Source organism: Leucopleurus acutus, assembly GCF_964270905.1.
Source record: "Leucopleurus acutus genome assembly, chromosome: 1".
Classification (NCBI taxonomy): domain Eukaryota; kingdom Metazoa; phylum Chordata; class Mammalia; order Artiodactyla; family Delphinidae; genus Leucopleurus; species Leucopleurus acutus.
In genome coordinates this window covers 188079721-188095228 of record NC_139142.1, presented here as the reverse complement: position 1 = coordinate 188095228, position 15508 = coordinate 188079721, and the positions used below count along the sequence as shown (strand labels likewise).

At 37.5% G+C, this 15508-nt stretch overlaps 1 protein-coding gene across 1 annotated transcript in view; it reads right to left on the bottom strand.

Annotated features, from left to right (window-relative positions):
- MALRD1 (MAM and LDL receptor class A domain containing 1) overlaps positions 1–15508 on the bottom strand; it is a gene marked incomplete at both ends in the record, with an annotated part of 584975 nt that overhangs the window by 483684 nt on the left and 85783 nt on the right. The window contains 2 exons of the mRNA XM_082854883.1: positions 3537–3710; positions 11628–11725. Coding sequence (XP_082711009.1) covers positions 3537–3710; positions 11628–11725 — 272 coding nt within the window. The remainder of the gene's footprint in view (positions 1–3536; positions 3711–11627; positions 11726–15508) is intronic.

The window sequence follows — 15508 nt, the reverse complement described above, 5'->3', positions numbered from 1 at the left end:
CCTTCACTGAATCTTCAAATAGTATCAGGAAATTGTTATTGATTCATCCCATTGACTCTGATCAAGAGCGAACATGGTATCAATCACTGTGGAAAATTTCGCAAAAGGGTCATTTTAAAATGAAATCTGAAATATGACACAATTATGTTTTAGTAGCAAACTCAAAGACAGTAGATCAACTGGAAATCAATGGACAGTATTCAGAAGAAGTACTACCTCTAGATATGAAATTAAGAAGAACAGTTAGGAAAGAAATTGTAAATTAAATATTTGTGTAAAACACTGAACATATAAAATGAGTAGGCCCAGTTAAAAGAGATTGAAAAAATTCTATTAACTACTTGACTTACATTCTTCCAATAAAAACTGCACAGAAAATGGAGAGAATATTGAAATGTTGTTAATCTGCTGTTCTTACAAAATAAACAGTAAGCTTAATCCTTTTCCACTAGGAAAAATGAAAGCCCTACCTAACCAGGGCTGCCGATTTCCTAAGGAACTCAGAGCAATTTGCATTCTATTGTGACGTGCACAAGAGACATAAAAGGACCACACTGAATCTGAATTTCATGGCTACAAGAGAACCAACTGAGAGGTCATACAGTCCTATGCCTTTCTCCTTTCCAATGTTTATATAGGATGATGCCATATAAATACATGTTCAGAGTTTAGTCACATTGAACTGATGACCAGGCGATGACTAAGGTCACCCTTAAATAATTCAGTCCACTAAATTTAAAGTGCCAAAGGAGCTTGTTTCCAAGAAGATAAACTTTAAGTATTTGAATATTTAAAAGCTAGATTGACTATTTGTAGGTATAGTATCTTTTCCATTTGCTATTGATAAAAGAATGAAGTAGAACTGAACCTAGCTAGACTCCTCATGCATATTTCCATAGTTTTGAAAATAGACTTAGAAAAGTCAGGTTAAAAACAACATATTAGAATTTTTTTTTTCCTGTAAAGGACAAGAAATGGAATAGAAAAGGGTACAAAGAGGACAAAAGCTGCATCTTTAGAAGCAAACCTATCAACATTATAAGCAAACAAAATGTTCATATTAGCTCATTCTGAGGTGTGAGTACATGGGTATTTGCCTCTCTATTTTCTATTTGTTTGAAAGATTTACTAATATATCTAAGTAATATTAATGTATTAAATAAAACCATGTATATGTATCTGTGTGTGACTGTGTGTACTTATGTATCTTGTATGCGTGTGTATGTGTATAAAATCTGGACTTATCCATACCAGAATGTTAACACAGGGTCCAAATTCCTTCGCCAAAGTCTTTGAGTCCAGCTGGGTTTTGAAATCTGAATAGTTCAGAGTTGAGGATGTTCATCTAAAATGTGTCATGTATATTACTTGATACCCTCAGGGAGACTGGGGGCAGCACTTTATCATCCAACACATCACTAAATGAACTGCCTAACGCTGGTTCAGGTCAGGAGAAATTTTGCCTCTAAATTTGTTTTTCAAAAGCTTATTGTTTTCCGAATTTTAATTTTCCAAATTGCTGATTAGAGACTGTGGACTTGTAATGGCCTTCTGAATAGTGACATCTGAGAGAACAGTTCTTATTTTTCTTTTCACTGCACTGTAGTTTCTAAAACAAGCCTGTACTTCGGCCAAGTAACAAGATTACATAAGAAGGAACAGAGGTGCATGCTAAAATCCTTACCTTCTCGGGCTGAATTAAACATGGCTGAGGCCTAGCAAGAACCCAGGACAATTCACTCCCCTCAAAAAGCCAGCACAGTTAAGCAGAGGCTGGGAATTCCCTGGCAGTCCAGTGGTTAAGACTCCGCCCTTCCAATGCAGGGGGCACAGGTTCGATCCCTGGTCGGGGAACTAAGATCCCACATGCCGCATGGTGCGGCCACAAAAATACATTAAAAAAAGAAGAAGAAGAAGAAGAGGCTGATTGGTGCCGACTGAGAGCCCCCAGGTAGGAGAGAGAAAAGCCAACACGTGGTGCTGATCCAGCACGGAGGGGGTGAAGACAGAAAACATCACCAATCTGTGGACACCAAGTCACAAAATTCCATCAACCCACTGGTCAATTTAAAAACTAGTTAATATGCCCCCAGATAAAAAGAGCAGTCTCAATTTGCACCTCAAAACAAAGCAAGACAAAAATCCCAAAAGAAGAAATATTAAACAGGAGAAAAAAAAAAAAAACCCAGTGCCGAAACTCTTCAATAACGATGGTAGGTTAACGAGGCCAAGAGAGAACGGCACAAGTTTCAACTCATAATATTTCTCAAATAGCCAGTTCTAACAAAGGACATTCTGGGTTTTGTCTTTTGTTTTTTTTACTAAGACTTTTAGAGCAGTTTTAGGTTGGTTGCACAACTGAGAGGAAGGTACAGAGGGTTCCCACACACCTCCTGCCCCCAGGCGTCCATAGTCTCCTCCATTATCAACATCCTCCACCAGAGGGGGACATGTATTCCAACCCATAAAACAACACTCACACATCATAATCACTCACGGTAACAAGGTTTTCCCCAAAGGATGAGTCCTGTATTCTCTAGCAGTCTGCTGTTCTCTGGGTGGAGCTGTGTGTTCTGAGGTCAGGTATTATTTTAAATACATCTTCTCCAAAATATCTTGTGCTCTCTCTGTTGGATTTCTATATTTACCTCAGTTTGGAAATGAGTACCAGATGAGGTGTGTTATTTTTCAGAGGCTCCTAACACCCCAACAATGTTCTTACTTCCCCCCAACCCCATTTACAGAGGAAGAATCAGAAGCACGGAAGGATTAAGCAACTTCCCTCTGACTGGACACCTGGGTTTGAACCCCAGGCTCCAGAGCTCATGTTCATAGCTACCATTTTAGCTACATTCTCTTTCATTCAGATTCCTCTGAAGCACTGCTTTTATTATCACTGTGCTTTTCACAGATTGGAAAATTTGAAGCTCAAAGATGTAACGGACACAATCACTTAACAACACATGGGGTGAGCAGAGATGGGAACTCAGACTACGTGACTCCTGAGGCAGTGAGTGTTCCACTATGTTCCACCATCTAAACTAGTCTCTAAACTAGCTCTCTGCAAACATCATCTAGAAGGGAGTCATGTCCAGGAGGGTGGAAGCTGCTGCACCCATCTGATAGGCTACAGTTTCCTTCTTTCATTATTAACCAAGTAAATGACATAAAAGTGATAAAATTCTCAGTATTAATGGGCAGCAGAAAATAAGGCAATAGGATTAAAATATGAGTGCAGCCCAGATTTTTTTCACTACCTCATATAATCCACCATCCTCACTTAAGAAGACAAATATTTTCCTGTTAAATTACTCTTCTCTCTGCCATCCTATTCAATTCTTATCTCCAGTTTTGCTACGCTTCCACAAGTCTTTAGCAATTAATCAGGATAACCTCCCTTCTCATCCCTGATTGTGAATGTCTGCTTTATTAACATCAAATACATTTATGGGATATATGTATTATATTATTATCTGGAAAGATCAGCATTAAATAAGCATCTTCGGCTCAGTTGTATTAATTTCTTACGTGCTTACCTGAAAAGGCAGAGTAGATTCTCCAGCCTTCGCAAAGAGATCGATTTTTGCTTGTCTCCACTGAGATTTGGAGACTCTGATGAGATCACCTTGCTTCTGCAAATCCCCATCCAGTGATGTTCTTGTAAAAACCGAGAGATGTGAATGCTGAGACAAACGATACCAAAACTGCACCTGGTGAAAAATGTGTTTGAATGATATAAATATTCCATTTACCTGTGTCCAGTAGCTCTTCTATAGTTAAAAATATCCCAAACTACTTCTTAATTCTCCTCCAAACACGCGGACCCAGAAAATGCTAAGTACATCTTCTGCCAGCCTTTGTATTTCCTCCTTAAAAAAAAAGGCTCAAGGTAGCTACATTAACTGACATTTTTAACACATGCCATAGAGATATCTAAAGAAATGGGACACTAGCACCCTGCTCAGACAAGTCTGAGGACATATATTTGTCCACACCGTCATGGAAGTTTTACAGAATCTTCACTATTGCTTCTTATGAATCTGGGGAGATACACGTTCTATATCTGACTCAAAAATTACAAAACCATGTATTACTATTCATTCTCCTTGATGTCTCAATCCAAGAAAAAGTTATCTCAAAAACTGATTTCTCAGGTAAGAGAAAACTGCTATGAATACTTTTCATTAATTCCTTCTCCATTGTGACATTATCGAAAAACTTGGGAGATTATATAATACTGTTCATCAATAATTTAATCCAACTAGAAAATGTTCTTTTTGAGGCCAGGGAGCCCTGACTTGATCAGTTTGGTTCCTACTCACCACCAGTGATGACATAATCTAAAGGACTGACAGGTTAACTAGGTAGTGGAGAAAACACAGAGGAGTATTTTAAGGTGCCGACAGCAGTAGCTATAATGTGGAATTCAACACTACCGTTTATTCAGCAAATACTTATTGAGCATTTACTAAATACTGGGCCCTGCGCAAGGTGAAAATTAACTGCCTCAGTGGTTGGATGACACAATACAAAATATGACCAAAAAAAACCCACTAAAGCAAGTTCAGACACATAGCAATTTTTTCTTCTTCTCATTATGCCATAGAGAGTTCTAATGCTGCAGATTTCAAAGAAAAACACAGTATCATTCAGAGATGAGGTCCCTGAGAAATGAACTTACTCTCTTTGGACTCAAAGTGACTCCTTTTCAGTTTCACTACATTTTAAATTTTTGGTTATCTTCCTTTGTCATTGGGCTTTTATTTTTTTATGTGGACAGATGTTATTACATATATTATTTATTTATTATCCCATTTATTTCACTGTTGGTACAACAGTGGAGACGAAAGTTGAAAAAAAAATTTTTAATGCTCTTTTAAAAAATTGTTCACAACATCAAGCATTCTCTGTTCCAACGTGGTACACATTTTTCTTTCAGTGTCTACTGAATTGCCACCAACTGATCCAAGCATTCTTTCTGATTGTTCATTTCATATTAGATTTTACTACCAAGCTCACCTACACTCAGGCCTTTAAGCAAGAAATGTAAAGTCAAACAGAAGTGTTTGATTAAATTCTATGGAAAGGGAGGATGTTTGTTCCTCAAGCACAATTAAACTTTAGATCCCTGCTGTAGTTTCAGCATGTTCCAAGCTTGTAAATATGTAAAATGGAGCTTTAAACCTAGTTGCACAAGAGCTGTGCAAGCCCCATCAGAATTTCAAGCTGTCATATTGTCACTCAGTACATTACCAGTGCGAAGTTACTTTAATAGTGCATTAAGAGTAAATACCAATGGGATCTATATTCAATAAGATAAGAGCTTAGAACTTATATTTAATTTCAATTTTTATATTTAATTTAAATTTTATATTTATATTTAATTTAAAACAGAAATGGCATTGTAGAAATTTAAGGAGAATTCTTTAGTTTGGTATAGACCAAGAAACTTTCCAGAGTCTCTTCAAATTTAATATTGGTAAGGGTAAAATCACTGAACAAAATTTATAAATACAGCTGTGATTTTCGATAGGAACTTAGCCAACATCCGTGGCTCTCACTGTGATACACACTAGTAGTGGAACACTGAGTCTTAAACTCAGAAGCACAATGTATGCTGTGAATTCCTCTTAGAACATATCAAGGCACTTTGTATTTAGTAGGTATTCAGTTAATAGGTATTGAAGAAAAGAAGGACGTTGGAGTGGAGCTATCAGCATTCTTGCTAAAGCAAATGTCTGTAAACCTTCAAAGAGAGACAGAGAGACCTGCTCTGTGTTATAAAATGTGCAAGGAATTAAGTGTCCTTAAGGACCTCAGAGTTTTATGGGAGAGAGTGAAAAGGAACAATTAAGTATAATGCGTATAATGACAAAGGTATGAAAACAGTGTGGCTATTTACATGTAAATGAATTAAACAAAATGAAAAAGTCACTTTCTTGGTTACACTCATCACATTTTAAGTGCTCAATAGCTATTTGTAGCTAGTGACTTCCATAGTGGACATAGCAGAGGAAAACGTCCATCACAGAAAATTCTATTAAAAAGAGCTGTATGTTAAAATTATGCCAACCATTTAAAATTTATTTACTACTTTTCATTTTAAAGGAAATTACTGTCTTGATTCATGCCTGATTCATTAAAAAGCAGTTATATAAAATGTTAATATTAAAGGCTTGCTTTTATTTCTCCTCGGTTTTCACTAAGTTGTATATATATGCACAACTTGGGTTGTACGTATAGGGTGACTATGCAAGACCGTGAATCATTTTATTCAAGAAAATTTCCTGTGGTTACATAACTTCCAACAAAGCAGTTCCTTTAATTGCAAATTGGAAAGAAAAGAAATGAAGTTCAAATTACTTTACTGTTTTTAATTGTATTCTCTGATTTTATATTATTTGTATATTTTTAGAAATATTGAATCTGGGACATCCCTGGAGGTCTAGCGTTTAAGACTCCATGCTTCCGGGCTTCCCTGGTGGCGCAGTGGTTGAGAGTCCGCCTGCCGATGCAGGGGACACGGGTTCGTGCACCGGTCCGGGAAGATCCCACATGCCGCGGAGCGGCTGGGCCCGTGAGCCATGGCCGCTGAGCCTGAGCTTCCGGAGCCTGTGCTCCGCACCGGGAGAGGCCACAGCAGTGAGAGGCCCGCGTACCGCAAAAAAAAAAAAAAAAAAAAAGACTCCACGCTTCCACTGTAACAGGCATGGGTTCCATCCCTGGTTGTGGAACTAAGATCCCACATGCCACCTGGTGCCACCAAAAGACACACACACACACACACACACACACACACACACACACAGAATCATTCATTTTACTATAAAAAGAAAGGACACCATATCAGGTGACTTATACTACTAGTGACCGAGTGTAGGTGAATAACTAATCTTGCTGTTTGGTTTCTACAGTGCCCTGTGATATTCCCAGAGGAATGGCCAATTCTACAAAAGAATGTAATTAGGAACAAGTAGTAATTACTAATTAGTAAATCTCTGACACTAAATTCTGCAAAGGACATTAACAGGACATTATTTAGAAGTTCAAAATAATGTCTTCTTTATTTCTCTTTTCTGTTTCATTTTATTTTGGTCTGTCTCCAGTTGGAACTCTTCAAATTTTCTGCTTTTTTCCTCAACTTTCCTATGGTCTTTGTTCCACTTGCTTCCCTATCAGGGAGGTTTTTGGTCAGGTCTTCATGTCTTTTCTCAGTTATTCTCCAAATTCTCAGCTACCTCTGCCTTCTCTGCTTCATGTCGACCCCTGTCTGGTATTTGCTACACCTGTTATATCTTCAAGATCTAGGATAATAAAAAGAGTAAAACACAAAAAAAGTTTAAAAAAAAAAAGGAAAAGAAACAAGATATCTGTAACTCCTCAAAACTCAAGTGGAATTAAGTCAGTGTAGGGGGGATCATTTATCTCTCTCTGTCACACACACACACACCCCTCATCATTACCATAGTGATTCTTATGATTCCTATTCATAATCATGTTTTTGCCTCTTTTTATCTGAACAAGCTTAAGTAAAAGTCTGCAATCTTCAATAAAATATAATCTGTTTTTCTCATCTAGATGATTAATCTTCATGTGTTTTGACAATGTACAACTGGGGAGAATATCTGCTCAACCTTTCCCCAATAAACCACTGCTTCCTCTAGAATCTATCTCCTGCTCTAATACTATCCTTGGAGTAAACAAAACAATCAGAGAACAGATCATGAGTGCACCATTCCAAGCTCCATTGTATATTACTTTTTTTTCTAAATTTCTCTTTGCTGTGAGCTCATAACTCTACTTGGGGAACATTACAAGACATGGCCTTTTCAAACTCATTGAGAGAGTTGTTATAAGTGGGTTATCACTTATATATATGGTTTATACGTATATATGTGTATGTTATATACTATATTTATGTTTAATTTATATATTGTTACATTATATATTATACTTACATATTATATATTATATGTATTTTATATTTTTATCACTCTCTGTAGCACTTCACACTGAACTGCTATCAGTATGCCTCACTAAATTCTATACTTTGTTATGGCAAACGTGTTTACATTGTCCCTAGTATATTCCCAACATTGAGGGCTATGATGAGCACGGAGTAGGGAAGCAATAGGTGTGCACTGAATCAGAGAAAGAACATTTACACTGGTATGTGTGCAATCAGGGGAGAAGTCTCAGAAGAACTATTTTTGTTTTGTTTTTTACTTCCTTGAATATGAACCAAATGAGTTCTCACATGTCTCTCCCTGCATTGGCTGCTGGAAAACTTAGATTCAAAAATGTAGCCTGGGCCTCGTAAACTTTATTTTTGGAGCCAACCTATTTTTTGTTTCATCTGTCTTTTTCCTGGTATCTCTATTCACTTCTTTTTAATTGTATGAATTGTTTGATTAAAGAGGATTAGAATAGCAAAATGAGTTGGGGAATACAAAAAGAAACCAAACACACAAAATGGCATTGAAAGTGGAAGCTTCATGTTATCAGTCCTGCTATATTTAATTATGAAGTCCTAAAAGTGAGATATGTCTTTTATACAGTAACTCAAATATGAGAGTGAGAAAATATTAATATCCACATAAATCTCCTTCAGATTTTACATTTCCTAAATTATTAAAAACAGTAACAGGGCTTCCCTGGTGGCTCAGTGGATAAGAATCTGCCTGCCAATGCAGGGGACATGGGTTCGTGCCCTGGGTCCAGGAGGATCCCACATGCCACCGAGCAGCTAAGCCCATGCACCACAGCTGCCGAGCCTGCGCTCTAGAGCCCGTGAACCACAACTACTGAGCCCACGTGCCACAACTACTGAAACTCGTGCGCCTAGAGCCCATGCTCCACAACAAGGGATGCCACCGCAATGAAAAGCCCGAGCATCGCAACAAAGAGTAGCCTCCACTCGCCGCAACTAGAGAAAGCCCGTGCGCAGCAACGAAGACCCAACGCAGCCCAAAATAAAAAATAAAATAAATTAATTAAAAAAAGAAAAAGTTAAAAAAAAAAAGAACAGTATTTCGACAGCAATAAGAAATACTAGCTTCTGGCTCCCACATGTTCTGTTTGTCCTATATCTCCTGGTTATTCCAAGGAAAAATGCCAAATTTCCACCAGTGACCAAAGGAGCTTTGGAAGCTTTTAAATAAAAGTCCACATCTTGAACAATGAGTACTTACAGGAACAATTCTGCATGTTGATGCCATGTGTTGGCTACACATAAAGTACAGAGTAATTCATGCAAAATGACCCTAAAAGGCTGCTGTTAGGAAAAAAAGACTCAAAAGAAAGCTTCATATTCCTTTAAAGTCCTTTCAAACAAATATTCTTAACTCTGTTAGCCTGGTAGGATTATGTAGAGAAAAAAATGTAATTCCATATAATGAAGGCTTTAATCATATCAAAGTGCCCAACTTTGGTTATTTCACCGCCCCACTTTACCATAAATATAATAAAGAACATTCGCTATTCCATGAATACAACTATTATCAATCAATATGTTCCAACTAGGAAGATCGGCTGGATTTTCTGATTACTCAAGAAGGTAAGAATTTGGTTTGTTAGCTTATTTTGTAACTTTCATGAAAGAAAGAATCCCACATTACCACAAACTTATAAAACAGTAATAGTATATTCTTAGAATACTCCTATGGGAGAGCACTTTGGCCATGTGTATCTCAGACTATAAATAACCTCTAACAATCTAATAGTAATTCTAAGCTGGAAAGTACTATAAAGTAATCCAAATATCCCTCCCTCTAACTCTAAGATTACCAACATTCAAGCAGATGCAGATAAAAGGGAAAAAACAAATACCTCTTTGGCAGTCTATAATACTCTTACTTTTCCACAAACCAAGGCAAACCTCTAAATCAGTATGCAAGGCCTTGGAAGGTTGAGGACTTGGTTCTGAGAGATAAACCACCAAGTGTCTAAATTGTCCACTGCTTTCACTGAGGCTCCACCCCAACAGCTCCCACAGGTAAGCTCCACATTTAAGCCACAATAGAGAAAAATGTCCTCAAGTAGAAACAACCATAAATTGTGGGTCAATCCCTACGACCACAAATTAATGGCTACCCACATACAACAATGGGAAATGTAGATCATCTTTAAAAAGAAGAAAACTGTTTGATTTCTCAGTGAGTCTCAGAATTTTTAATAAGCTCTTAGTGTTAGTGTTCACATTTCTGTAAAAGAGGCAGAATTAACAAATTCTATTCTTTTTTATCCAGTGTCGTTAACGAATTTAACAACAGCAATTGCACTGCTTTGGTATATGACCTTAAATTAAAGTTCAGTAAGCCTGTAAAGTACTTGTAAAGAGCAACTAAATGCTTCAGGAGTTCTCAAAAAAAAAAAAAAAAAAAAAAAAGAAAGAAAGAAAGAAAAAAGAAAAGAAAAGAAAAGAGTACATCTATCACATAAGATTTAATTAAAATAAACCAAAGGTGGGAGACTCTAGAGTCCATCTGGGTGAGGTGGAAGTGGAGTCCAGGCAGTTGTTTTAATCCAAATTCCCACAGAGAAATGGGCAGCAAAAACCAAAGGGGAAAAATAAAGAGGACAACCTATTAAGAGTTCTGGACACTCTCACTGAGAATTATATCAAGCTGAAGGTATAATTAAATTTATACTTTAATTATAAAGGTCTGATGATCTGTAATTTATCATCAGGAATGCCTGTGTTAGTGCTGTAACCCTGCACTTCTAGGTGATGAATTTAGTGCATGGCACTATTGATCCCTTCATTATTTTCTGATAACCAAGAAAAAAAAAAAAGCTGAAATCCTAAAGGCTTAGGGACATGTCAGAACTCTCAAAAGGATGGAAAGCAAGGCAGGCTGAACAGAAGCATCTAATAGGCATTCATGTTACGGAAAGTAAAGGGATTATGTTTATTGAACACCTAATACCTGCCAAATACTTTTCCAGGTGCTTTACTTAATCATGTTTGAATTCTCACAACCATGTGAAGAAGGCAGGCTAACGCTATGCTTCCAGTGTGGACACTGAGTCTCAAGGGAAGCATATCATTTATGGCAGAACTGAGATTGGAACCAGTTGGAACTAGGTCCACCTGACTCCAAAGTCCCTCTTCTTTCTTCTCTGTTGTGCTGTGGAAATGACCTGAGCATTTTATCCCTTGGTCTGTGTTTACCTGGCACCAGAAGGACTAACTGAAAAAATAAAATTTTGGAAATGTAATTATTTTTTCTGCACATATTTATCTTTCTTTATTCATCCTTTCATTTTTCTTTCAGTAGAACTTGTTGAACTGCTTTTATTTTCCTCAGCTAACACTGTTGGCCAAGATAACAAGCAGTTTGGGCAACCTGTATCCACAGCTTTAAATTATTGAAAGAAATACATGGAAAGAATGCAAAATGACAGAAATATTTTTGAATAGGCCCCCCCAAAAGAAGGGTGTAAGCTATATACTGCAAATGTCTTTGGGAACGAAATGACATTTCATGTTGAAATAGCTCATATAAATCTCTCAGTTTATTGTGAAAATATTAGTAAAACACAGCCGGCATTTACTAGCTAGAGTAACCCAAGCTTAACAGTTTACAACTACAGAATGGCCAATGGAAATTCCAATAATTGGGTACCTGACACGGGGTAGAGGCATTGAGTGATTTTGTAAGAATAGGACTTCCAAGCTTGGCCACTGCAGGTGATCGATGTGCCCCCAAATAAATAAACGATCCTGCAAAAACAAACGTAAAGCCATATGGATACAAATTCTACTATTGGACATTTAGTCGTCCTTTGCGCTAACGTGCACACATTCAACTGTCAATCAGATAAAGAAAATTACATTTTTACTTCTTTACCGTTAAGCTCTGTAGATAACCAAAAAGTGCTTTCATATGGATAACATTAAATCTAAAATAAACCCCAACTGATGAAAAACAAGCTCTTGATCTAAATCCTCTCAACAAATATGTTTATTGGCTTAACTCACGTCATAGTTAGAAATCAAATTGAATGAAGCTTCTAAGTTTACAATTAGATATTCAACATACCCTTACAAAATTCCCATGAGACATTTGCTTGTAAGTTTCTTCACGATGTACTGAAGGATAGGAGCCTATAGAATGAGTTTGGTTTCTCCTGGGGCTTACATGTTTGACACTGCTGTCCGTGCTAGTGGGGATGAAAGCTTAATTAAAGATCTAATCTAGTGTTAACAAAATAACTGCTTCTAGATTTTAACTACAGTGGACGTGCTCATGGCAAATGTACGGGGGGGATAACATCTCTTAGCAACTCAAAGGATCACACATTTTGAACGGCTGTCAGGGGTAGCTTCATTGAATATTGAAAATTTACAAGGAAGGTTATGCTAAACAATGTCAAGTCCTGATCCTGCCCTTTGATAATCACAGAGTGATGGGCAACTTGTAAAGCCAACTATTTTGATGAAAAAACACATTCAGAAGGTGATTTTCTTAGACACAGATCAATGCTGACTGCACAGAATGAAAAGGATTTCAGAATTAAAACATATTACTTTACAGATACCACCATATGTTTAACCAAACAACCAAGGTTGCAAGTCAGCAGTGTGGTCTCCGAGTGGGAAAAATAGAACCCAGTTTATATGGGTGTTAAATCTCAAAGCCAATTGGGAAGGATAAAGATCACTGTTCCCAAACTCCAAACTAAGAGTAACAGAAACAGCATATATGAGCTCATTAAATTCTCTATTTCTCCTATAAAAGAGTAGAGTAGGAAAAGATGATTTTGAAAAATTAAACCAGCTTAAAAATCCTTTACTTGAGGTTCAAGTAAAACTCAACTGAATATTGTCAAAACATAAATTAAAATTCTAAAAATTAACATACATTCAAAGATCTTACTCCCCTGGTCATTTAAAACAATCTGGATGATTTCAAACAAGCAGTTAATGAAGGATGAAACATATAAACTCTAAAACTCCAAAATCTAAAAGAAGCAAACGGTTTGAACAAATTGATTATGCCACAAAAGTAACTGGAAAAGTGATAGGAAAAAAATCTAACAGAACATATGGCCCTACAGCTGAATTTTATTTAATTTTATTTAATTTTTAAAGAATAAATACTTGTACATGACTTGCATATATCTCAGGTCTTAGAAAAATATGGAGAGCTCCCTGACTCATTTTATGATGCCAGATATCTATAATGTTAAGAATGATGAAAACAGAATAAAAATAAAGCAATATCACTCATGATCATACATACAAAATTCAAATTAAAAGGTTTCAATTGCACCTGAAATTCTTATCAAAAAATAATGTATCCTGACAAGTGAGCTTTCCAAGAATAGAGGTTTGATTTAACAGACATATCAACAATTAGATCAACAAATTAAAGAGTAAAATCATAGATTCATATCAAATATTGAAAAGACTATGAAAAACAGTCAGCCATTCCAAATAACCTCAATAAAATATTTTTAAAAAACACTTAATAAAGATTAATGACCAACCTCAAAATAAATAACATTTTCAATGGTAAACAACAAAACTATTTTAATTAAAATGAGAAACTACCTAGAGAATTGTGTCACCATTAGTAATTAGAAGAAATTTGAGATAATATTAATTATCTTGGACTAGGATTATCTTATAAATCTAGTAAATGTGGAAGAGAATAAAATTTCTAGTAAACACAATAGAAAAATAGAGAGTTCCACATGTATTGCCAATAATATAACTGTGAAAATAGAAACCCCAACAGATTCTATCTTTTAATAAAGACAAGTATTAATAAGAGAATTTAGTAAGGTAAATAGAAACAGAGAAATACTTTTAAGTCATTTTTATTTATTTTAGCAGTAAGACACGGGATTTAGAATGGTAAGAAATATTCTACTCACAGTTAACAACAATAATACAAAATATGTAGGAATAAATTTAACGAGAATGGGACAGGACTTATATGAAGAACATTATAAAACTCCATGGAAAACTATAAGCCTTCTGATTAAATGAAAAGAGATAACATGTTATTAGATGGAAAGATGATATTATGAAAATATTATGTTAGTAAAAACTGATGTGGAAGCTAAAAGCAATCCTGAGAGAATTTTAACCAAATATTTGACAAACAGATAATATTGACTTAAAGTTTATATATGCAGGTTAGGCCTAAAGATACCGAACTCTGACCCCAGACCCATGTACTTCTAGGAATACGTCTCTGGATTTATTTTCTTGCAAGCCTGCTCCACAGAATACACTAACTTAAGAGACCTGTGGAATTACAATATGCCAAAGAAAGTGTTCCTGTTAATCTGAACTGTTCATTGTAAAACTCTTGTACACCCATATACCCCAGAGAGGCTATCTAACCAGCACAGTATAAAAATAAAGAATGGAGGGGTGATTTTCAGCTGTGTTGGGTCTTCGTTGCTGCGCGCAGGCTTTCTTTAGTTGTGGTGGGCAGGGGCTGCTCTTCGTTGCAGTGTGCGGCCTTCTTGTTGCAATGGCTTCTCTTGTAGCGGAGCATGGGCTCTGGGTGCACAGGCTTCAGTAGTTGTCACACGGGCTCTAGAGCACAGGCTCAGTGGTCGTGGCTTGGTTGCTCCGCTGCATGTGGGATCTTCCTGGACCAGGGATTGAACCCGTGTCCCCTGCATTGGCAGGTGGATTCTTGTCCACTGCACCACCAGGTGTATAGTGAGGAGGAACCAAGATGGTGGAGTAGAAGGACATGATCTCACTCATTCTTGTGAGAACACCTGAATCACAAATAGCTGCTAGACAATCATCGACAGGAGGACACTGGAACTCACCAAAAAAGATACCCCACATCCAAAGACAAAGGAGAAACCGCAATGAGACGGTAGGAGGGGTGCAATCACAGTAAAATCAAATCCCATAACCGCTGGGTGGGTGACTCACAGACTGGGGAACACTTACACCACAGAAGTCCACCCACTGGAGTGAAGGTTCTGAGCCCCACGTCAGGCTTCCCAACCTGGGGGTCCGGCAACAGGAGGAGGAATTCCTAGAGAATCAGACTTTGAAGCCAAGTGGGATCTGATTGCAGGACTTTGACAGGACTGGGGAAAACAGAGACTCCACTCTTGGAGGGCACACACAAAGCAGTGTGTGCATCGGGACCCAGGGGAAGGAGCAGTGACCCCAGGGGAGACTGAACCAGACCTACCTGCTAGTTTTGGAAGGTCTCCTGCAGAGGCAGGGGGTGGCTGTGGCTCACCATGGGGACAAGGACACTGGCAGCATTAGTTCTGGGAAGTACTCCTTGGTGTGAGCCCTCCCAGAGTCTGCCATTAGCCCCACCAAAGAGCCCAGGTAGGCTCCAGTGTTGGGTTGCCTCAGGCCAAACAACCAACAGGGAGGGAACCCAGCCCCACCCATCAGCAGTCAAGCGGATTAAAGTTTTACTGAGCTCTACCCACCAGAGCACCAGCCAGCTCTACCCACCACCAGTCCCTCCCATCAGGAAACCTGCACAAGCCTCTTAGATAGCCTCAT